The sequence below is a fragment of the Mytilus californianus genome, unplaced genomic scaffold (genome assembly GCF_021869535.1).
Source record: "Mytilus californianus isolate M0D057914Y unplaced genomic scaffold, xbMytCali1.0.p SCAF_9, whole genome shotgun sequence".
Taxonomy (NCBI): Eukaryota; Metazoa; Mollusca; class Bivalvia; order Mytilida; family Mytilidae; genus Mytilus; species Mytilus californianus.
In genome coordinates this window covers 36554562-36580373 of record NW_026262745.1, presented here as the reverse complement: position 1 = coordinate 36580373, position 25812 = coordinate 36554562, and the positions used below count along the sequence as shown (strand labels likewise).

General features: G+C 30.1%; 1 protein-coding gene across 14 annotated transcripts in view; it reads right to left on the bottom strand.

Moving 5' to 3' along the window:
- The window catches only part of LOC127715623 (uncharacterized), a 65743-nt gene that overhangs the window by 30409 nt on the left and 9522 nt on the right, over positions 1 to 25812 (bottom strand). For 11 of the 14 annotated variants that reach the window (XM_052221715.1, XM_052221714.1, XM_052221720.1 and 8 more), the window contains 24 exons: positions 24680 to 24767; positions 23891 to 24167; positions 22869 to 23035; positions 22369 to 22504; positions 20249 to 20330; positions 19768 to 19841; positions 17460 to 17501; positions 16939 to 17067; positions 14737 to 14790; positions 13963 to 14024; positions 13366 to 13476; positions 12307 to 12642; positions 11195 to 11395; positions 10082 to 10353; positions 9343 to 9506; positions 8971 to 9070; positions 8631 to 8715; positions 8252 to 8356; positions 7451 to 7520; positions 6643 to 6709; positions 6241 to 6387; positions 5343 to 5420; positions 2562 to 2717; positions 1844 to 1931 (listed from right to left, as the gene is read on the bottom strand). In XM_052221715.1, the coding sequence (XP_052077675.1) occupies positions 1844 to 1931; positions 2562 to 2717; positions 5343 to 5420; positions 6241 to 6387; positions 6643 to 6709; positions 7451 to 7520; positions 8252 to 8356; positions 8631 to 8715; positions 8971 to 9070; positions 9343 to 9506; positions 10082 to 10353; positions 11195 to 11395; positions 12307 to 12642; positions 13366 to 13476; positions 13963 to 14024; positions 14737 to 14790; positions 16939 to 17067; positions 17460 to 17501; positions 19768 to 19841; positions 20249 to 20330; positions 22369 to 22504; positions 22869 to 23035; positions 23891 to 24167; positions 24680 to 24767 (3091 nt within the window). The remainder of the gene's footprint in view (positions 1 to 1843; positions 1932 to 2561; positions 2718 to 5342; positions 5421 to 6240; positions 6388 to 6642; positions 6710 to 7450; positions 7521 to 8251; positions 8357 to 8630; positions 8716 to 8970; positions 9071 to 9342; positions 9507 to 10081; positions 10354 to 11194; positions 11396 to 12306; positions 12643 to 13365; positions 13477 to 13962; positions 14025 to 14736; positions 14791 to 16938; positions 17068 to 17459; positions 17502 to 19767; positions 19842 to 20248; positions 20331 to 22368; positions 22505 to 22868; positions 23036 to 23890; positions 24168 to 24679; positions 24768 to 25812) is intronic. The other 3 variants (XM_052221717.1, XM_052221716.1, XM_052221724.1) reach the window with 3 other exon arrangements.

The window sequence follows — 25812 nt, the reverse complement described above, 5'->3', positions numbered from 1 at the left end:
AGTTGTCTCATTGGCACTCATACCACATCTTCTTATATCTATATGTAAAAAATCAAGGTGACCATTACTATGTAAATGCTTTTTTCTGTCATCTGTTGATTTTCCTTCATTTAGTCTCATCATCAACATAAATACATGTATGACAACTTTTTGTCTGTTATTTAAATTCTCAAAACTGGAATGGATTCTCAAAACTGAAATGGTCTCTCAAGAAACAGTGCCATGAATATGTATTCTTATATGAATAAAAAGAATCGTGAGAAAAACGTGAGGAATATTTATGATACAGTCATGTGTGCTCTAGAAAAAAATCAAAATCAAAATTTGTTTAAGAAATAATTGGGGAAAAGTTGAAAAGGGGTGGGGTCCAGAAAAAGTTGAAAGGGGGTAAGGGATGAGGTATTAAAAATTAATAATGCATGTATGGTATTCCCTAAAAGTTTCTTAAAATGTAAATACTAAAATTTCATACTGAATTTGACAAATGTTTGATGTAAATAAAAAGAGGATTCCATCTTACCCCGATATCTTTAATCTAAAATAACTCAACTGAAATCTTGTTTGAAACAGACAGGCAGGGTAATGATACATTCAAAAGTCTACCACCTCCATAAAAGAACAAAAACCCAGAGAGATAAATGTATATATTCTTTTGACTGAATTGAAATCAGAAACAAGTTTATGACTAGGATTTCTAAAACTATAACCTCAGGTTTACAGCTGAAAGATAAGTTATAATTATAATTCTATAGCTAGTTTCTATGATTAAACAACAGTAACCACCATTTTCTTTTCTTTTTATATACATTTATTACCTTCTTTGGTATCTGTCCTTCCTTAAACATGAAATTCATTTTACATTTCAAAAAAATGATCTACTTTCTAAAAACAACAATAGTAAAACCTCAAAAGAAGGGTTTTATGGCATTTCTTTTTTAATTTTTTTGAAATTTAATTTTTTGATTAGTTATTCTTTTTACTACATTGACCGTGGGGTTTTTAATGGAAATAAAGTAGAAAATACAAGGAACTATATTTTTTCTACGCATTTCCAATTCGTTTTAATGCAACGTCATACACAATGTCTTTACAACAACCATTGTTGTATAATGTCAGGAAAGTGAAATTATCTGTTTTTATTTAACTCGGAAATCACAGTATTTCATTGCAAGCAATGTCATAAGAGCTTTTCTCTAATTCTCAGGAGATGATTGAATAAGTTAAAAGGTTCACAACCTTATCAGCTCTCTGGATCAATCGAAATGTGCTAAAAGGTGTTACAGAAATTGACATCTTTACATTTGCATGTCTCAGATTCAGGAATGTGGAAGGCCCTCAAAGGGGATTTTCATTTATTGAAATTTAAATTTATTTGATAATCATTAGAGAAACAGATTCTTACATAGTTACTTGTGGATTGTTTAATTTATCCAATCTCAACAATTAAATGATAGAATTTTAAAATCCAAGCCATGGATAAATCCGATAATCCACTGGTTCCAATGTAAGAATGGATATTTATCCAATTGGTTCTACAGAATACTGTGGTTTCATTATAATTCACTGGGTACTAGTTTTTGTGCATTTCATGGGTGAAGCCTAACCACAAATTCAAGTGTTCATAAAATACAAATTCTCATATAGTCTAAATGCATAATTTGTCCAAACCATGAAATTAATTATTCATGATAATACAATTTTTTCCTCAATCAACAAAAATTGGTAACCATGAAAATGAATGAATCCACAGTATTGTGTCTTTCATTTATAGATTTATATTTCTCATAATACTAGTGAGACTGATTTTTTAAAATGTGATGATATAATTATAACTTAAACCTACAGCAAGTAATTCCTGATTTTCTTCATTTTCCTGTAAAGGTTCTATTACACTTATACTCTCTGATAAAGCACTGGTAATGGATTCTTTCCTGAAACAATTATAAAACATGACATTACAATATATCAAAATAGTCTACAGCAAAAACCATATGTGTGTTAACCAATTTTCTTGCAAGTTGTCAGTTTAATTTTAATTCTATCAAGAGCTATCTAATAAAGTATAGCGATAAAACCACAAATGCTCAGATGGAACTCAGGCAAACCCGAGGCAGAGTTATCTCAATCCAGCTGTTCCTTTGGGCAACATTGAATGAACTATTTTTTTAAAATATCTCTTGAAAAAAATTTAAAATGACTTATTTAATTTTTCAACATTTATACAATACATTACTTTATCAACATCAGGAATTTAAAATGTGCCATACTTTAAGTTTTCATTTTGTAAAGATAAACAGGAACATGAATGAAATTTGCTCAGTCTGAGTCATGACTTAAGGAATTGGAAAATAACAAGTGAATATTATGATTTCAAGCTCTAAATGGAATTGAGTGTAGAAAAAATAGTGATTTTATTTATTCAAAAACTTCATATCATATTTAACCACATAATGGAAAATTGATTGTAAACAAATAAATCCTCACCTTGTTAATATCATAAACCCAAAATATTGAGAAAAATATTAATCACCACAGAGCTATATACTACAGTAAATAAGTACCTTTTCTTTTCCTGTTTTTCTTCCTTTCTAGGTGACATTGCAGCTTGTTCTTCCTCCTCTTCCTCGTCAGATGACACCTCAGGCGTCGGTGGATACAGTTCATCAAACCAACCATTCCACATGTCTCTGACCCAATCTCTTTCTTTCATATCTTTTCTGTAATAATTCATTTAAATGTCTATAAACATTCTTAAAAGCAAATACTTCTGAATTCATTGAACTTTTAACTTAAGACTTAATTTTTGAACAAAAAACACTCTGCAAAATATATGACCTAAAACTGTTACAAGCAAGTTATCATTGCATTTTATTGTTTAAAACTATAAAAAATCAGAGTAAACTTCGTAAATTCCTACCTTTGTCCCATCAGTTTACAAATTAGCTGTTTACAAACGTTTGAATTGATTGAAAAATCTAAGGATTCTCAACCCCAGAAAGAGATTACCTTAGTTGTAAATGGCAAAACCTTTCAGAATTTTGGATCTTCAATGCTCTGTAACTTGATACTTTATCTGGCATTTTTACTTTTTTTGATTCAAGCATCACTGACAAGTCTTATGTAAATGAAATGCACATCTGGCATACAAAATTATAAGCCTGCAGGGTTCTCACTAGGAATTTTTCATGGTGAGTCCTGGGACTCATCACTTTTAAAAATGGTGAGTCCCAATAGATTTTGATGAGTCCAGGATGCATGCAATTTTTTGTGTCTTAATATAATGAAATATGACGAAATAAAACTAAAACGATGCGTGTTGGATTGGTAGTTTTTATTATATCAATAAAAATTATGATCTCTTAATAGTTATTGTTCATAACAAAATATATAACAGACTTCTTTCTGGGTCTATCAATCCTTGGTGTAGGGCCACATTTAAAAAAATGTTGGTTTGCCAAAGTCAGAGTGCCATAAAAAAAGATTGGGTTGGTAGGTATTTTTTTTTTTTTTTTTTTGGGAAAAATATAAATGGCCTATTTAATGATAAACTCAATAAAAGAGGTTGTCTTTGTTCTTATTGGTGATTTTTTAGTTACTGGACATTTGGTCCAATAATGATTAAGATATTACTGGACCAGCTCATATATTACTGGACCAATATGGCAAAAAAAAAAAAAAAAATAACTTTACAAATTAACCCCTTCCCCTTTACACCCTTTTCCCAATTAAATTGGTGTAGATTGAACTATATATACTAAGTTTAACTATTTTCCTGGCACTCCTATTTCAGCTGTTTATTTCATATGTCTATAAATATCCAGACAGGTTTGTCTGTTATTTAGGTGTTTCCCCAGTATTTTTCCTGCCAAAAGTGCACATGTGACTTGTTTGTCAACAAAAGAAAACATGTGGTCAAGGAATTCATTTAATTTCTGGATTATACTGCTTTTAATTATTTAGTTTGGATTTATATGCATTCCATTTAAGGTACAGTCAAGCATTTGTATTTTAAAAAAAAGTTTGCAAACAATTTTTACTTTCAATTTGACAAAAACTGGGTCATGTTCGTTCATTGGATGTAACCTTGTTCAACCATGCAGACAATGTAAATAAAGCAATCAGCTGTCAATAGTTATCAGTCAACAAAAATATTGATCTACGCATCACATAAATTTTTCACCATCGACTTCCAGTTTAGTTTCTTGTCAAAACAATGTCGACAATCATGAATCTTCTAGGCAAACGATGTGTTTGGGACTCAGGGGATACAATTAGGACGCGTCCCAGGGACCCATGGGTTTCAAAAATGACGCGTCCAGCTTGATTTCCATGTGTCCAGGACACGTATACACGTCTTAATGAGAACCCTGAGCCTGGTATCTTTGAATAATTTTTTGTATATGGTGAATATGAATTACAGTCAGCTTAAGGTAGATGGGGTGTCTAAATTATAATCCATAGAATTTTTTAATAATTTGCCAAAATGTAGTTTATATCATGCTTTTTAAAAAAAAATAATAAAAAGAATGGGTCACGGGGCTTATTTTCACGCTACAGATTGTGCAAAATTGACAGATTTTGTATAGATTATGAATGGAAAAACCAATTTTCTGCCATAAAACGAAAACTACACCATAGAATTTTGAGATAAAATATGAGAAGATAGCTCTACTAGTATGCTTTCAGATAAGAAAAAGAAAAAATGGGGTCACGGGACCCGTTTTCTTGCTACATAATAAAATAGGTAAATTCCTAACACATTCTATTGTAAATGTAACTTTATCTGAATTATCTGCCCTTACATTTGAGTTGCCTCCCCTTATGTGGCAAAGTTGGAAAAAATAGAATCAAACAAAAGTATTCTTTTTTTTATAAAATACAACCATAAATATGATAAAATAGATCATTTTCTATATTGAAATGAAAATTCTTACACATGAATTACCTACTACTCTCAAAATTTGCACCTTTTATTAAAGATCTAGACCGATTGTTTTCTGGTATTTCAAAATCCAAGATGGAGGAAGACACCCTATCTACCTTAATACTGACATTTACATCAAGGTAATTCTACTCTGATATAGAAAACATGCCTTCTGTTTGGTAAAGTTTGGTTATGCCAATTCATTTTCTTCATTTTCTTTGGTCTATTCTAACATGTAACATTCAAGAGACTCAAATATTTCCTTGTCTATACAGGTAGTAATTCACTAATTAGACTTAAATATTCAAGAAATATTCCAAAGAGTTTCAATCTGCTTTTTGAATTTATTTAACTATAAAAGTACAACTTGCCTGGAATAAACCTATCAAAAACTATTTTGTACCATCTGGATACTTACGGCATTTTCTTTTTCTTTCCAAATGCCCCAAAGTCTAGAACATTTGCTAAGCTGTTTCTTGGTCCATGTCTTATTTTACTGAAAAAAATTACAATGAAAGAGAAAAGTAATATTCAACCAAAATATATATATTACCACAATATATTTATAGTGTTAGAAACAGTTCAAAAATTTGAATTCTTAAATTTACTCATATAAAACTCTTCCATTCAACTGAAAAAAGTAAAATGTGAAAAACATAACAGATGTTAACTATGTGTATGTATGAAGCATATATCTTTGATGAAAAAAATTCTCTCACAGTAAAAATTTAAACAGATTGTATATGGTCTTACCTCTTATAATTAATATTAAACGATTGTCAGATTTACATGTGAAAACAAATTGAATCTCTTAAAATAAAAAATATGAATAGTTTATGAACACGTAAAACTGGTTCAACTAAGACACAATTTGTGCTTGTACTAAGTCATGTTATCTGAACTTGGTGTTTTTTGTTGTTGAGTTGGCTGTTAGTGTGTTCTGTTGAACTGGCCAATATTTGAAGTAATTCCTGTTATCTTTTTTTCGTGTATCATTCTCAACCAGAATCCAGAAATTTTAAGTTTCACTTGACCAATAGTTAATTTTGGAAACAAACTAAAATTCAGCCTATAAAATAGCATAAAGCCTACTCTTACAATGTGTTCAAAAGTTTCTTGAACTTTCTGATTTCAATTAGGTGGTACAAAGTAAGATCAATCAATTGATTTTTGGTGTTTAATGCCACTTTTAACATGCTTGGTTATATCATGGTGACCAGTTTATGTTGTTGAAGCAAGAGTACCCAGACAGAACCAATGATTTTTGGCATGAAAACTGGCAATCCTAATGAATAAAGGACTAAGTAAGACCTTACCTTGATACTCTAAGGTCTTTCTCAACAGTCATGTGCATTTTTTCCATAGATCTACTTCTGGTAAGTTTGGTTGGAGATGAACGAAGAAATTTCTCAATTTCATCCAATCTAGCCATACTTATAGGGGCTTTCTTCTTCTTCTTTTTCCTACATAAAATAATTAAAAATAAATATCAACAACAATTTTAATTTAAATAGTTAAATTTCAAAATAAATCTATTCATATATATAAACTATAAACCTTACAAAAAGAAAACAAAATAAAATTTAACTTATTTACATCTACCTACTGGATTTAAATATTTTTCAATTTGAGCTAGATAAAGAAAATTCAATAATTTGATCATGCATGTCAAAATGACCATGACGAAATGTTTGAGTTATCTCCCCTATTTTACTTACTTTTTAGGCAGTATAACATAAGCTCTACCAGCTACCAGAGCTAATTCTGCAGGTGTAGGCTCATCAGCTTAAAAAGAAAGTTTTTAAACTCAAGAAAAGAGAACACAAAAGTTCATAGATAACAAACTATTGTAAAAATTGGAAGAATTTAAATAAAGAAATGTGATTCAAAAAGAGGCTGAAGAAACCCAAGGATCATCAAAATTCATGAGCCTCAAAGAAAATGATAACATACTGTAAACCAACTTATTTTAGCGATTTTCGTGAGTAGAAAAATAACGTGAATATAAATAGTCACGAATATGTAAAACTTGGATCTTTCCTTTTTTGACTGCATCAAGTAAATTTGAAAATTGCGAAATTAAATCATTGCAAAACAGATTAAAAAGGGCTTAACGCAAAATATAGTAGCCGCAAAAATAAGTTGGTTTCCAGTAATGACATTTTGATTCCTAATGAGACAACTGTCCATAATAAACTAAGTGTTTTGTTGTAAAAAGATAATCAGTCTAAAATAAGTTCCTTTCGAAATTACCACACAATCATTTGAGCAAAGTTGCATCTCTATTTGAAAATAATCAAATACACAACCAATAAAGTATTTATTCATTCAGTCAAAAAAATGTTACACTGACACTAACAAAAAGAAAGTTTTATTTAAAAGATCATGGTTGTAAATTCAGATGTTAACATAACATGTTTTTTTTTTAATCAGGTTTACTTCATATCCTATATGTTATCTATTCCATTTAAATTTACTTCCCTCTAAATAAAAGCAATGTAGTAGTTATAGTAATCCATGATTTACCTTTCCTCCTCATAAATGAAGGAACAGCCATTACTTCGTTTGGATCATATCTTTCCCCCTCAGGTACCTCCTATTAGTAAATAAAAACAACATTGTAGATATAAATAAATAAATGGAGATCTTCTTGTCAGTCAAAATATTCTTGTACCTATCCAAAGTCTGGAACCTTGTTTCTCAAAAATAGTTATTCCACAAATAATAATGAATCCACAGTGTGTCATATCTTTATATTTGTTGTTTAAAAGAAAATTTGGTGCTAACGTCAGATATTTGATGATTCGATTGAATTAATTCACAACTTTTATAGACATTTTACAGCTTGAAATATTGTAAAGACACCTGTCTATTGTTAAATACTGTATGTTGACCTCAATGTTGTTTGGTTATTTTTGTCGTTGGGTTGGTGTCTAATTGATATATACCTCACTTCTACTTTTATTCATATTACTTCATGTCTTGTGATACAGACCTGCATGTATGTAATTAGGATGCACAAAAGTGCCATAATATTTAGTATAATGAAATGTGCTATATACAATGTCTGATTAATAGTACTCACACTTTTTATTTTTGATAGATATTCCTATAGTGAACATTTCTATAATACACTGAAAGAATTAATACTTTCTTCAGTCAAGATTTTTAAAAGAAGAACATCAACCTAATTCGTTCAAATATTAAAGAGTTTTTAAGGTTTAGTAACAAAAAAGTTCAGACTTTGAATAAGGTCACCAAGTATTAAATTCATAGACAAATAACAGCAAAAAATAAACAAACAAACAAAAACAGGTTTAGCCATACCATTCTTCTCAATCTTTCTTCCATTTCTGCTTCCCTTTTCGCTTTCTTTTCTTCTTCCCTCCAGTTTAACTTCATCTGTCTTATATTTTGTTTCTGTCTGGTAATCTGAAGGCAATAGAAAATATCAATAATTCTGACATGTGGATAACGAATTACACAATATAGTTAGGATTGAGTGTTCCAGGTTGGACAAAAAGATAACCCTCCCTCAAGTCAATTATTGCCCCTATATCTTGTTGGGAGTGAGGGTCCCTGACTAATCCACATCTACCTGTAATGATATTTTTTAACTCTAGGATGGGTGTATGTGTTTTTTGATGCATTATAGTATCATATGGTTAATTAATAAGGATATGAAATGGTAAGAATTTAAAATTACCTCATCCACAGCTATATTATAGGACTGAGGCACCAATAGGGTATCATCATCAGCATTGAAGATACATGGATCAGACCTGGACCGCCTGAAAAGAAAAATCAAGGTTGGGTCACTTACAAAATGAAATGATAAAATATTCTAAAATAATTGCCCATTTTCAGCAGACATTTTAATATACTTACACATAAAATCCGAAGTCATTCTATTAAACAGAAAATAAACTGAAGAAAAATTGACATAAAAAACTGCTCACTTTGCTAGAATAGCTTTACAGTGTGAGAATTTTTTTAAAAAGTTATAGTTAAAAATATCTAATATCCTTAAAGGGAGATAATCCTACCTAAGAGGAACAAACACTGGGAATATTTCACTGTCTGGCATATCTCTTTTGTACCTAAACTCTGGTGCTGGAGTGGAAGCTTGGCTACCAGTATCTGCTGCTGAAAATTAATTTTGAATTTTTTTTTAATATAAGTACATCATATAGCTGAAAAAATAAAGCAAATTCAGGACAGAATAATATAAAGGAGAACACATTTTTATGGGGGACTTAAGTGGCCCTGTTCATACATCAAAATCAAATATTCTAAAATACAATCAATGATTCCATTTTTTAAACCTCAGAATAAAAGTTTACACAAATCATACATACTAGCTGTATCCAATTTAGACAACATAATTTTACTTCAACATATAAAATTATATATCATACCATGTCCAAGTGGCTCAGGTTTAGTTGGTGGTATTTCCCCTTTGAGAAGTTTTCTGGGTTCATAAGGATTAATTCTTCTAGATTTAATGTCATCATCTCTTTGTTTAGAAGCTTGGTCTAACTCTGACAAGTCTTTATAGGAATCGCTCTTTTTGAAAACCAATCTGAAAAGTCAAACATAAGGCATCATAACTTCCAATGTGATTAAAACGTTCAGCTGATTTTTACAGAGTTATCTCCCTGTAGTGTTATGTACCACCTTAAAGGGGAATAACTCTATAAAGAGTTAACTGATAATTTCAGTCATGTTGACATATCTGTAGATCTTTCTATCTATCTATTACAGTTTTCAAGATAATAGGCAAAAAAAGGTAAAATCATCATTAAAGGGCAATAACTTCAATAAGGAGTTGACTAACAATTTTGGTCATGTTGACTTATTTGTAGATCATGTCTTGCTGATCATTTTTTGCTATTTAAAGTTTCTATCTATCTAATATAGTGTTTAAGATATGCAGCAAGAAATGTAAATGTTGGTAAAAATCGTCATTATAGGGCAATAAGTCTAATAAGGAGTCGACTGAAGAAGTATTGAAATATGCAATTTTAGATTTTCACTTAAATTGTACCAAAAACGATATGAAATTCTTCAAAAGTAAGTCATGAAATCATTATGCTACATCTACCATACTTTAAATTTAATTTCAAAGAGGAGTTCAACACCAAGTAAATTATATACCTATATATTTCTTCATATCTCTCCTGTTCAATGTCGACCTCCATATCTTCTTCCTCTGACTCAGAGCTTTCGTCCATATCTTCCTGTTGTGTGGCAGACATTTCTCTTGTTTCCATGGACAAACTTTTGGATTCATAGTCTGGGAACAGAACGTCCTTGACCTTGGAAGGTGCCACATCTAACTTTGGGGGTGCAGGTGTCCAATACAATCTGGATTCATCTGATTTTAAAGATAATTTGGTTCCTTCTACTGATATTGATGGCTGACTAAACTATTTAAAAAAAAACATTATTGTCACAAAAGACATGTTATAAGTATAAAGAATTCATCGCACAATCACATAATACTAATTTCCCAATTTCTCAGTTTTTTTTCGTCTGTTTCTACTACAATTTGTTTTGGATATGAATTATGGGTAAAAATCATTGACATAATGCATATAATATGAATATTCACAAAGGTTAGAGGGGTGTATACCTCAATACGACAGCAACCCAACAATTGAAAAAAGTGAACAGATTTCTTCAGGGCTTTTGGTCATAAAACTTTACTCAGTACTCGGAGTACAAAATTTGTGCTCGAAACACCAAATCCAGGATTTTGATTGGTTGATTTCTGAGTCTGAGTAAGAAAATCGTGCTCGAAAGTTTTATGACCGCAAGGCCAGGTCAACATTACAATCTTAACCCATTACTTTGAATTTATGTTCTATAATATATATTAAGTATAGTGCCTTTATTTTATCCTTTTTGGAACTTCTCCTTTAAAAAAAAAAACCAAATAAATCTTGAATGTAATGAACCAAAACATCCTTTCCTACATCCCATAAAAAATGTCTAAAAAAGAAATAAAAGAAATAGTTTTACCCTTAGTCTCTTCAGCTCAATCTGAAAACAAAAAGCTACTGATTTTGTACAGTCTTATAGTAATAGCATATAACAAAATATGAAATTCTTAAAAGGGGGGTGGTAAAATATTTGCTAATCAAAATGCTAAAAAAATATTAAGCTTAGCTTTCTTATGCTTTGCTACCAGAAATTGACTCAAGAGGGTAAAAGATTAATTGGTACACACAAGAAAGATTTTGTGCTCTGATTGACAGAACAACATACCACTTCATCTGCTCTCTGTCTCCATATTTCTAAGGTTTCCTCTTTACTTTTATCTTTGTCAGATTCAGCCTCCTTTAGGATCCTCTGAGCAGCTGATGCTATTCTAGTTTCTTCTGTGCCTCTTGTTTCTGCAACATGTGACAGTTGTGAAGCGGTTTCTTCATCTAATGCATCATTGAAGCTTGGCCCTCTACTGGCAAACTGAAAACAAACATGCAAATTTTTCTGATAATTTATTGACAGAATGATGTTTTTCATAGATAAAGAATTTATTGACAGAACAAATGTATATTTGGTACATCTTAAATTTATGTAAGTTCTGCTTGAGTTTTGGTTAAAAAAATGAAAATAACAAATTATGAATTTCATGTGTCCAAATCATTTTTCTGGATTTAACAACTCTCAATTTAAAAAAAAAGCTGCTGTGACAGCAAATCTGATTTAAACAGCTCTAACTTACAAAAAAAAGTTCTGTTGCCATCTTCAAAGAATTGATAGCTTGCAAGAAAATAAGCTTACAGAAGAATGACTTCTTCAGTAAAACACTCAAAGACATTTTTTGAGTGAAATGCTACATATTTGAACATTAAAGTTGATTTCAACATCTGTATAAATGAGTGGTCTCATATTATGATATAACAATCAGCTCTAACAATTTATAAGATTTATTTCAGAATATCTTATATAATCTAGCTGAAGATATGTATTGGATATTTAACTAGTAAGTAATTATCAATTACACAGTCTATCCAGGGCTGATGGACAAATCTCTACTATGTCACAAGTGGCACAAGTCTATGTGACAAAGAATTCACGACACTACCAGTGTTGTTCAGGACTGAAGTTATTGTGCATGTGTAATTTATGTACGCAATAAGTAAATCAATCAGAGGTAAAACAAAGGTGTAGTAACTACATTTATGTTTTCAAACAGTCAATAGTACTTGAATAAAATTTTAAGACAATTTTCAAAAAAGTTATAGTCAATTTGAATATTTACCAAAAATGTCTGAAATTGAAGGTAACAGGATTCTAAGCTAAGTACAAGGAAAAAATTAATTTTCAATGTGATCATTATTAAATTCTTACTCTGTCTAATAGAAGAAACTTACTCTAAATGGTTGCTTAGGTACCAGGAATTTTTCTGGGGCATGATACTTTCTTCCAAGATGTCGGAACTGTTCAGGTAACTGGTACTCATTGGTTACAGTACAAAAATGGTGGATATGTTTTGGCGGGGTGGCAACCTCTAAAATTGGTTCCATAGTAGGTTCTCGTTCAGTAGCTGGTTGCCATGTTGACAAGAATGATACAGCCTGACTTTGCACAGTAATCTGATTGATTTCAGCTTTTCCTGTAGACCTTTCCTGAATGCCAATAGGTTTACCAGATACACTGACCAGATCTTCATACGTAGCATTTGGAGGTACAGCCAGATCTTCCCAGGCCTAAATTATTGACAGAAAGGTTATCAGTAACATAATAATGTAATAATACTAACAAAAAGGGAATCAATTTTAAAAAGTAGAAATTTTTTACCTCAACAAATCTACAAAATTTCAAAGATGATCCAAAACTACAATTACAGATACTGTGGATTCATTATTATTTGTGACATGCCAATTTTCATGGTTTTCATCGGTATGTGTAAACAAAGAACAAATTTTTCTATGGGCTTGTACACAGACTTTGGCAGAACCACAAAATCAAATGTTCATGGAAATACAATATTTCCTCAATCCACGAATATTGGTACCCAAGAACAAGAATGTGTCAATAGTACACGGATGCCCCACTCGCACTATCATTTTCTATGTTCAGTGGACCGTGAAATTGGGGTCAAAGCTCTAATTTGGCATTAAATTTAGAAAGATCATATCATAGGGAACATGTGTACTAAGTTTCAAGTTGATTGGACTTCAACTTCATCAAAAACTACCTTGACCAAAAACTTTAACCTGAAGCGGGACAGACGGATGGACGAACGGACTCACAGACCAAAAAACATAATGCCCCTACTACTATCGTGTAGGTGGGGCATAAAAATAAAAGAAGTACATACATGGGACATTATTAAATATTCACTTTCTCTTTAATAAGTTGATTTTTCACTTGCAGTTCAAATGTAATTCAAAATTATGTTGTTCATGAATTAGATAACAGTGACCTACTTTAGCAATATCTATGACCTCAGCTTCCTCATCATCACTACTGTCTTCGTATTCTGTTGTCATCTTTGTCAACTCTGTCACTGCTTGTGGAGGTATTTCTGAAACTTGTTCCTTAAATAGACATAATTATTATCATGTCAAATTTTTGTCCAATGAAATCATATTGGTTCTTTTCAGTATTTACCATCATAAAAGTGTAAGAAGTAATAGTTATCATTTATTAAAGGTGCATGTTATACATGTAGTGAAATCTGCATCTTCATAAAACACAAGCCCTAAAAGATATGCCCTGAAAAGTTTAAGCTTAATGATGTAAAATGTATTCCTTACAAGTTTCATTTTAAAACAAAACCAACAGTGTTTTTTATATAAATCAAGATCAGGTTTATTAATCAAAAACTTTTTAAGTCTTTCAAAAGAAATATTTGTTTACGCTAAAATCACCATATCTTTGAATTTTAAGGTTTCTGTGCACATAATTTTCAAAACAAATATCTTATATTTCTATGTCAACAGCAAGAAAAACTGTTGCAATGCTTTTCCTTCACTTCAAATAATTAAAGAAACTTGACAAATAACAAATGGGAGATAACTCACTTGCACTGCTTCATCTTTTCCTTTATCCTCTGATTTTTCGTCAGTGCTGGTAATCCCATCATCTATAATATATATAATTCATTTACCAAACTAACTAGCAATGATTCTTATGATAACATCAAAATGGTATACATCAAATAAACAGCTATTTGAATAGGCATGTATCATCCTGCTGAAAATCATAAAAGGGTTTATGTGGTCCCAGATATAAAGTCCATTATTTCAAGCCATAAATTATTTCAAGTTGATGTATAAACATGCCAGTAAGTGAAATAGAATGATTTTTTTTTAAAACTTTGCTAATGAACCATTGATATCTGCACCAAAGATAGGCCAAAATTAAAGATTTCTTACAAATTTGACAAAACCTCCTGGTTTTAAACCAAATTTAAGCCTAAGAAACAAGGAACGCAGGGTTCCACACTATTCAATAAAAAAGTTGTGTTATTTGTCATTACAAACATAATAATACAAGATATTTTGTTTTTTCTATGTCTGCACTTTATGTTTCCAGTCCTCAAAATGAAAGAATATGGCCTGTTTGTCAAAGAATACCATTCAGTACTATTCATCCTCATAAAAAAAATTTTGTTGGTCTGCAAATGGCTAACAAAATTGTTTGAGACAAAAACCAGCAAAATAGTAGTAAAAAACTATGCTCAAAGTGCAAAATTATGACATGTTTTAGACATAATCATTCAAGAAACTTCAATTTATACAACAGGCCACTCTTCTGTTGATAAGTATATTGTAGATTTTTTGATATTAAAGTACCTTTGGATTTTGATTCATCATCTTCTGTTAAGACTTCCTGTTTATCTGTCTCTGCTGTAAAACATAGTATTAATTATATAAGAGGGTCTGGATTGGAGGGGGGCTTCATTTCTTTTTATACCTTATTTTTCAAACCATTTTTACATCGCGATGACCTTGAGGTCACTCCGATGTATTGCTATCGCCTAGATTTCCATTATGTAAATTAGTTTTGGGTTTGTAACCGATCTATAAACATGATAAATATGCGCACATAAACGAGTGCAAAATAACATTCCTTGTCATTTGATATAAATACATCTCTTCAATGAATACTGATAAAAATATTTTTGTTTACAACATAAATTAATAATGTGAAAATGTTTTGTAGTTAGATATATATATATATAAGTAAAAAATCATTGATAATATCAATGCACACGTACCGAAAAATTGTGTTAAAGCATGCGGAAGAATATCTCAAAGAACGTTTTGCGACAGGACCGGTAACTCTGTAATTGTTTTTGCGGGAAAATATGAATGCCTACTCGTATCCAATCTTAGAAAAATCGAATTTTTACAGAAAAGTGTCCACCATGCACTTGCATTGCACTATTATTAGAACAGTAGAATAGAATGATATACAAACGGATGCAAATCATATATATATGTAACTGTTATTTTAATATAATATATAACAACAAATCAGTGTATACTGATTTGTATCACTACAATATAATAGTTATTACGGTGAAGTTGAATTTCCTGTCATTTATTCATCATACTCGCACGCACTTGTCTAGAAAAAAATACATCTCTGTACATTAACCTCAGTTTCAGGTAAAGAGATATGTTGTTTTTTTTCTGAGACAAGTGCTTTTGACCATCCTCAAGAACTTGTGGTCATCCGATGTTCAGTACTTCAGTACTTTGATTCTCTTTAGTTTTTGCCGATTACACTATTATGATGCTATTTTCTTATAAGTTATAAAAATTGTTCATTCTAAAAATACAGACATATGGATTTAAAACAAATCTATAAAATGTTACAGATATAAGAATTATTTATGAATATTGCTTAACTCCTTGTATTCATTTGTTTTGTAAGATATTAGATTACATGTATTAGTTGTTAAATTCTATGATATATAATATACACAGTTAGTTTATATAAGAAAGAAATAGAAGTCTGTCTCAATGTCTTATCTAAAGCTGATTACTAAAAGCAGTGTGAATTCAATGCAATTCATATGTACAGTTTTAATATATATATATTCATAACTTAGATTTAGATTTCAGGAGTCAAATAGAATAAATATTTGAATAACTTTAAAAACTACATATAAAGCAAATGGGGTTGAAACCTGTTTAGTCAAATTTCATTAGATGATTGGTAAATTGTTCAATTAAGAAAAAAACATGGTTCTTTATAAATGCATATCTGAAAAGTGAAGACAATCTTGATTAAAATTTCTAACATCATACAGCTTCCATATTAAGCAGAAAAAGACGTCTGTAAAAGAACTTTCTTGAAGGGTGTCAATTTTCATGAATTGAACATAACTGTTAATTTTGGGGTTAATTTTTATATTCCTGGTTTAAAATACAAGGTTGTTATTCCATTGGCCATTGAATCAAGTGGTTTTATTGAAAATAGATTTCATGAAAATGAATACCCCAAGAAAAAAATACTTGCACAGTCAGCTTCTCAGATAAAGCAAGAAAAATCAGTATTATACTAACTGTAATATCTTGATTAATATAAATATTCTTGGTTTTGTTAGTATACCACTATATAATTTCTAGTAATGATAATAAGTATAATTTGAATTATCCCCAAAAAAGAAAAACATTCTCCAAGAATTAGAACTACTGTATAATACTCATTGGAAATCATTGTGAGATACTGAAGTTATCTTTTAAAATACATTAAGATTTTCAAAATTTAACAAAACCAAACAGTAAATGAAAAAGAAAAATAGAAACAGTACCATGAATGTTGTAGTGATTAATAAATAATAACTCAGGCTTCAGTTTTTCCATGGTTTTGAATTTTTATAAATTATCATGAAAGATCTCCTGATTCTCAGATACAGAGAATTTCAAATTCTTAACATTCATGGTATTTCACTGAAAGAAACAGAAACTTGTTAATATTTTAACACAAAGCAGAAGACTGTAACTATTAGCAACTGTTAATGGAATTGTGGGACATGTTGTTACCACCTGCATCTGCTACTGGAGATTTAGGGCCTGCTGTATCATCTGGAGTGGATGATACAACATTAACTTCTGGAGGCTGTGGTGTTGGACCACTACTTTGAGCATCTTTAACAGATGTTGCTGATTCATCTGTGAGAACAATAATAGTAAGGAATAAAAAAGTTCACAATTACAACACTAAAGTAACATCACAAATCATATCACAAGATATCTTTATGAAACTATCAAAGGACTGTTCCTTAAATAACAAATGATACACAGGGAAGGCACTTTGAAAATGGGATATATCCAATAACCACCTAGAGAGGCCATTTTAGGAATTTCACTCATATTTTCATAATAAAAAAAATATTTTCACTCCCACCTTTAGTTGAGATTTTCCCTGGAACTCATGTTTGTTTTAATGGAACAGCCCTAAAGCAAATAAAATAAAAAGAATCTCAATAAATTTTCCAACAAATGTTTACCATCAAATTTTTTTTAAATGCTTGTCTTTTATCTTTAAAAAAAAAACTAATTACCTCGAGCAGAATCTGTTCCCATTGTCATACTGTCATCTTCAGCTGTAATGGAGAAGTTGTTTTTGTTATCTTTTATACAATTATTACAGATAAAGTGATTTTCTTGTACCTTTTTTCTTGTATGTTCTTTGAGGTACCTTTTGTTGACCTGCTGATCAAGATTAAAAGGGTTTGTTTGTGACATAAACTAGTTTATCCCCTCGTTATATTCATGTGTCTTTCCTATGCCAGGAACCACCTAATGGTTGCTTTTATCATATTACAGAATTTGGTGTTGATGGCAATATCTTTGAATATGGCAGTTGTTTTCCATTTGTTTGATGTATTTGAGCTTTTGAATTTGCTATTTTATAAAGGACTTTCTGTTTTGAATTTTCCTTGGAGTTCGGTATTTTTGTTATTTTACTTTTTGTTATAATTTCTGTTAAATTTTTCACAACTATTTTAGATTAAAAGTAATGCTGTAATCAATTTAAGAACCATAAATTTTATTCTAGACAACCTAGCATGTGATTTCTTCAATGTTGGCTCAGCAGATGTAAATTTTTATGTATAGGAAGCAAACATATGGGGTGGATGTACATGAGACAAAATCTCATCCAATACAGTAAATTCAGAAATTTTTGTGATGTTTTTACCAGTGGGAAAATTGAGATAGGATAGTTTTTACAAAAATCAAAAATTGCATCTAAAACTTTGATAACACTATTTGTATGCAGCATCTCCTGAAATCTTGTCTTTCTGTTCATTGTGCAACAATCACAATAAAAAATGCACCCACAAATTCAATAGTAACTATGAAAAGGTGGTCTTTTTGAACATATCATTGATATAAAGATTGATAATAAGCTCTTTATATAGCAGACCTTTGAGAAGCAAAGATGTTTTTCATGAAAAATATATTTATAAAATTCCATACTTCTTTTGTAGCAGTAACTACACGAAGGTAATAAAGTTTAAGCTATAAGATTCTTCCATTTTAACACACAAATCTAATCTATCACCAAAGCTCCTCAATACCAGCTCTTATATTCTCAAGTGTAAGTGTTACATTCCAAATGCATATTCAATTTCCAACAAATGAAGTGTCTTGTTTCTTTTCAATCTGTAATTTAATTAATTTTCAAAATACCAAAAAAACCTTATCACATTTTATATTGCATATCTTTTTTCACAGTGAAATGTCTTTCTTTTGTATAAAAAGAATTATGCTCATGAGGGCTATTCCAGAAAAAAATGTATGGGAGGGTTAGACACCATATGATATATTTTTCTGTGAGTAATAGGCAAATGATAGGGTTTGAAGCAAATACAATTCTGTCATAATGAAAAATAAAAGTTATCGGTGGTGAGGTATAACAAAAAAGTGTGGTCCAACCCGTATAAATTTTTTCCAGGAATAGTCCTAAGAAATAACATAATTTAAAAAAAAATTGCCCACTGTGATTACATATCATATTCTGTAGAAAAGAAAACTTCCTCTGAAAATGACTTTAAAGGTGACAATTGTAAACCAAGGATAAAAGAAGAAAACAAATATATCTTTTATAAAACCATGTGCTTTCATGTAAAATCTTAGAAACCTTGCTGAAAACATTCGTGACTTTCTGTAGTAAATAAAATTCAGGTGTGAACCTTCAGTTCCATGCAAATCAATAAAATATAACTTGTCATGAAAGTCTATTTGACTTTCTTTTTCATAAAGCTCCTTTGTGAATGTTTACTTACAAAAGAAAGACTCTACAATTAATTCAATATGTATTTTATGTATTGACATGCATATTTTAAATGTATCAAAACCAATGCAAACAGATGTTTATAATGTTACACTTATAGACTTTAAACCACCACCAATCAATCAGTCATGAAAGATGTTCATTATAAAGATGTTAATAATTTCAAATCTGTACTAAAAAAGTGTAGTTATAGTTTCTCCATATAATTATGTGCAAAACTTTCCTCTCTATTTTTATTTCAAACTTTTCACTGATTAAAATAAAAGATTTTGGGGTTATAGTTTATTTTTTAACAGATATAATCATTATAACTTAATTTCATAACTTGACTTAGTATATAGTCTACAATAGTTAACAAGATAACTACTATACCAATCGATTAAATATATAAAGGTTTATAATTACATAGGTTGAATTTAACCTTATTTTTATTTTTATTTTAACCCTAATTTCATATATACAATCAAATTTCAAACTGTAAGGAAAATTTTTGCAATTATATTAAAATATTGGTGGTCATTTAACTTGTATTCCATTGAAATTTTCCTGATAATTTTTAAGAGATATCTTACTTATAACAGCACTGGTTCTAGACATAACACGCTCCATAATCTCCTGAATTTTCTTATCAGCTTCAGATAGTTCACTACAAATATACAGAAATAAATTTTTACATTCTTGTCCTTTGGTCTTACATTGAAAGTTGTCTCATTGACAATCACACCACATCTCCTTTCTATTTATATATAAAAACTTTAATTCTAAAAAAAAATATATATTTTGTAAAATGAAATAGTTAAACTATCTTTCTATCATATGGATAGTGCATTTTGTAATTGAAGAGTGACTTATATCTAAACAGTTAATGTCCTAGAATTCCAACGCTAAATATGTGCACTGTTTTTTTATCCTGATGACCAGCAGTTATAAAGTAATAGAGTTAATTTGGCTGCAGTTCAATTTTTTGTAAAAATCTAATAGTACAATTTGAAAAAAATGTCACCAACAATCTTAAGGTTCAACAATATGTTCAAGTAATGTAAAACAACTCACGGCTTTTCTCTATTAGCCTTTAGAGATGATATAATCTCATCAACAGATCTTTCTTGTCTCCTTGGTGTAGGTTCTTCTGTTTCTTAATAAATTAAAAAAAAATCACATGACTTATAAGAAAAATTTGTAAGGGGTTCTGCGGAACCCTGTGTCCCACCTACGATTGCTGCTGTCAGTGTAAAAGTGTAATGTTGACTTAAAATGTGAGTCCATTTATCAGTAAAATACAGAATGTTAAAAAAGATTCAAATTTTCTCTTTAGATGCTATTTCTTGGTCTTGAAGATAAGCTTCTGTCCAAGTTTCATAACAATCCATGAAGGCTTACAAACTTATCATGTCAAAATGATTTAATCCCAGACTGTCAGTAAATGTTAACTGTAAAAAAAAGTCCATCCATCAGAAAAATACTGAAAATGAAATTATATTTTCAAAAGTGTGCTTCAGACATTATCTCTTAATCATAAAAAAGTTTCATAAAATTCTTTGAAGGTTTGACAAAGTATTTGATGTGTAACAAACTTTAACCCCAAAATGTATCTATTTGTTAAATGTAAAAAAAAAAAAACTAAGTCCATTTATCAGTAAAATACAGAAAAATGAAAATAAATATTTTCTAAATTTTGCTCTGGATACAGTATTTTGGTCATAAACAAGCTTCTGTCCAAATTTCATCAAATTCCATGAAGGTTTGACAAAGTTATTGATGACTGAAAAACATTAACCACAGACTGAATCTGAATGTTAAGTGTGAAAAAAAATTAAGTCCATTTATCAGTAAAATACGGAAAAATTAAAATAACTATTTTCAAAATTTTGCTCTGGATACTGCATTTTTGTCATAAACAAGCTTCTGTCCAAATTTCACCAAATTCCACGAAGGTTTGACAAAGTTATTGATGACTGAAAAACTTTAACCTTAGACTGAATATGAATGTTAACTGTAAAAAAATCACAGTCCATTTATCAGTAAAATACAGAAAAATGAAAATAAATATTTTCAAAATTTTGCTCTGGATACTGTATTTTTGTCACAAACAAGCTTCTGTCCAAATTTCATCTAATTCCATGTAGGTTTGATAAAGTTATTGATGTCCAAAAAACTTTAACCACAGACTGAACCTAAACGTTGATGCCTCCGACGCCGATGCCGACGGAATCTAGGATCGCTATGTCTCGCTTTTGCGAATAAAATTTCAAGGCCCGACAAAAATTAAAAAAATTTGAAACAAATGCCACTTTAATGATAAAAGCAAAGTAAAAGTTACAGACTATCAGATAACATTCAAGAATTTTCAGGAATAATAAATATCATGTATTCCATGCCTTGAAAGTTAAGGGAATTCAATGTTTCAAATTCCAAAGTTTTTTCAGTCACTTACTTATTCTTATTTCTGTACTGGATTCGTTATTGGTTTTTTTTCATTACTTCAATACAATGAATATATGTGTATTACAATATTTACGTTGCTGGATTGAAAATTCTGTGACTTACATTGTGTATAAATGTAATGCATCGTGTTGGAATATACAACACCAAGTTTTTAGTAGGGTTTGTTTCGCTCAGTCTTAAACTTTCCATGTAATTTTTGGAAGACTGTTGTTTGTCTTTTACTTTTATCTCTTGTTTTTTGTCATGGTTTTTGTTGGCTTTCTCCAACTGTTGATTTTGTATTGTTCCTTTGATATCTTTTTTATAAAACTTGACTTAAGGATTTCGCTCCTCTTGTTTTTGAATTTTTGCCAGATTTTCGGAATCCTCTGGTTTTATGCATGTTTTGCCATTAAATAATTTTGTCCACTAACCCCTACTTTTCTTTTCATAATTTTATTTCATTTAGTTTTAAAGCCATATTTGAAAATCTTATAAAATCCTTGTTATTTTTTCATATTTTTTAAAAGAGAAAAGCGGACAATGTTAAAAGTATGAAAAATCGAGAGAGAATCATTTCCCGCCAAATTTTCAATGGCTTATATCTCAAAAACAAGCACACGGACCCTTCATTTTTTTCTGCTTTTTTAGTTTCTTTATTTATATACTATCAATTTATAACAGTCTTTTAAAAAGCTTGTTATTTTGAAACAGAGTAGCGAACATCCTTAATAAAAACATAATCTTACCTCTTTTATCCTTTTTATGATCTTTCTTCTCTCTATGAGAAAGTGATCCTCTTTTATCTCTTTGTTTATACAGAGGATCTGCACCTGACCTAGAAATTCTTCTTGCCTCTTCCAAAAGTTCTTTTGCAGACCTGACCTGTATTTATAAAAATTATTGAATTTTATTTCATTCAATACCTACTCAATGTCATTGTTTAATTGATTGATTTTATTTATTGCTAAGGAAATAAACTATTTGGTATTTACATGGCCAATTAAATTTTTGTAAAGTGAACTGTCCTATTGAATACATAAAATAGCTATTGTTTTCTTTGGAGTTATTTCAGTTAGAACTCTAAATTTCTCCTTGAAAAACCATTCATTGATTAATTTGACTGAACAAAAAAAATGATATGTGCATTTATGAATTAATGTGTTGTTGGGTCACTCATTGAATAATTTTCTATATTTAAATTCTTGGATTTGTTATTCTATAAATGTCTAAATATCTATTGACTTACAGATGATACACTGGATGTAGAACTACGAGTATCATCATCGACTGATCTGGATGTAGTTCTGTCTTGGTCAATAACATCTATAGCATCATCATACTGGTGATAAACAGAGTCTTCAGGAAAACGTGTGTCTTTTAAACTTGGTTCCCCTTCAACTAATGCTGTTGTCACTGATTGTAAAATATATTTTATAACTCAAACTTACAGCTAAAGCAAATGCTAGTACATGTACTAAAACATATACATTGTTAATTCAGGAATTAAAAGTAACGTTTTATAAATGTGAAAAACTCACATTTTTTATCTAATACATAAAACAAAGTCTTCCAGAGTGTCATAAATTAATTGCACATTTCAGTCAGCTTTTACAGATTTGCATAAATAAAGGAGTAGGGGCAATAAGGCCCTTATTTGGCCCAAATAGTACAGCAAATTTAAAAGTTATCATACATATTTTAAAATTTGTTCTAACTAAATTAAGGTATAAGGTATTAAGAAAATAAAAATCAAATTTCACATTTAACGAGTAACCATGGCAACAAACCATGACGAAATTTGTATATTTTGTAAAATTTCTTGATTTTTCTTGTTTTTCATCAAATTTTACTAATTTTAGAGTGGCAAAGTATGTGTGCACCCAAAAAACAAATAAATCTTCTCTTAAAATTATTTTGCTGGTTCTTGGCTGCGCACGATGTTTCCACAATGGAAATAACAATGGAAAACTGCATAAATTCTGTATTTTTCATCGTTTTCATGAAAATGGTACATATTATGACGTAATTGTGACGTCATCAGATAAAAAAATCTGATGTCTATAATTTATATTTCTTGACTCTATGCATTTCCAAACATTATGTGTAAATTTGAAAAAGTTGTCAAAAATTTTACTTTCTTGGGCCAAAACCGGGCCTAAATGCCCCGCCCCTACTCATTTCTGAAGTTATATATTATTCCTTTTAAATGGTATGATAGATGTTTTTGTTTTATTTCCATCTAACTAATAAACTTTTAGCCATACTTACAAGTGCCTTTCAGTTTCCTTTTGAATGATTTTTTCAGTGAAGATGGAGGAGGCACTGGTTTTTGTCTTTCCATAAAATACATTTTCTGTGTTGTTCCTTCTGAGGTTAATATAGCAGGTTTCTTCTTAGATTCTTCAGATTCTAAGTCCAGTTTTAGTTCCTCCTTAAGTTTGTCTTTCTTTTCCCTCCTCCCTGATTCGGGTTCATATTTTAGTCCTTCTTTATCTTCAACCCTTGGTACAGGTGATGCTGGTGTTGTAGGGTGCATTTTGTTTGCCTAAAATATAGAACATAGAGATTAATATTTTGGGTTGTTTTTAATCTTAGTTTCATGGTCAATTGAAACAGGTGCTCAAAATATGAGAATTGGTTCAATGAATTTCTCTTTCGATGTCTAACCGAGAAAATGTTTGTGTCAGTTCTTGTTGTAATAATAAGTGTTAACTTTTTAAAACAAACTGAAGTAAGTAAGGATATACCAAACACCCTCATATAAACAAAAAGAAGGAAGCCCCTCTTCTGATTTTTTTTTTTTTATCAATTAAGCTTGTCCAAAGTTTGGACTAGGGGAAATTTGATCAAATATTTGAAGCTTTGCGGATGTCCATTGGTAGTTTAACTATTGCAAATATCTGTTTACCTGTCTACGCTACACATCGCCAGGTAAACTCAATTTGTGACAGTACAACTATTGATGGACGTCCGCAAAGCTTCAAAAACAATACAATTATTTCTTAATTCTTTGTAAATGTATAAAGTATGTCAGCCAAAGCTTTATGAATAACTTACCATAGCCATTTCATCAAGAGCTACATCTGTTTTCCCTGGAGCAACAGGTATTCCTTCCATTACTACTTTAAGATTTATGATTTCACCACTGAAAATAAACCAATAAATTGAAATAAACTAGGTTCAAACTTAGCATTAAGATAAGGATGTGTTTAATCTCTAGATGTACTGTGGATTCATTATTATTCGTTGGATACCAATTTTCGTGGATTTAGTAGGTATAGGTGAACCACGAATTAAAATATTCAACGAAGTACAAATTTGCTATAGATTTGTATGCAGACTTTGGCAAAACCATGAAATTAAATATACACGAAAATATAAATTTTTCTTTAATCCATGAAAATTGGTATCCACAAAAATAAAATGAATCCACAGTATTTTGATTTCTTGTGTTGTTGGGATGCTGTCTCAATGAAGCATGCCTCACATGTACTTTTATTCATACCAATCAATTAAATAAGAAAACATTACCATTGGTAGTAAACAGATTTATTTCTTTTTGCAGATTTATTATGTTATGATTAAGTAATTAATATTATTATTAAGTAATTGTCTCTGAATATACATGAAACACTTGTCACTGGACCTTTAAGGCTTAGTATGAAACATGCTTCATATGTTTTTCTCAGTTGTAATTTTTAGTTTTGCAATTTTGTGTCAACAAACTACTGATGAAGTCTAAAGGTTATGAGAAAATGGTTTAAAAAATTCTAAGGTACTTAAAGTATCTCTTAAGCTCCAGAAAATGTTTGAACAAGAGTGCACACGCTGGAATGTCTCACCTGCTTTACTGACCATTAATTTTATGCTGATAGTCCTAAATATAAAGTTTTACTACAAGTATCACATAAACTTAACATGATCAAAGAAAATGAGGTCAGATAAACCAAGCCAGAAATACATGTACACCTTAAAATCAACATACACCAAATATAGTTGACCTATTGCTTATAGTATACAAGAAAAAGACCAAACCATGAAAACTTAACATTGATCAATGAACCATGAAAATGAGATCAAGGTCAGATGAACCCTGCCAGACAGACATGTACACCTTACAATCATTAAATGCTTTAAATATAGCTGACCTATTGCATATAGTATCTAAGAAACAAACTTAACCAGGAAAA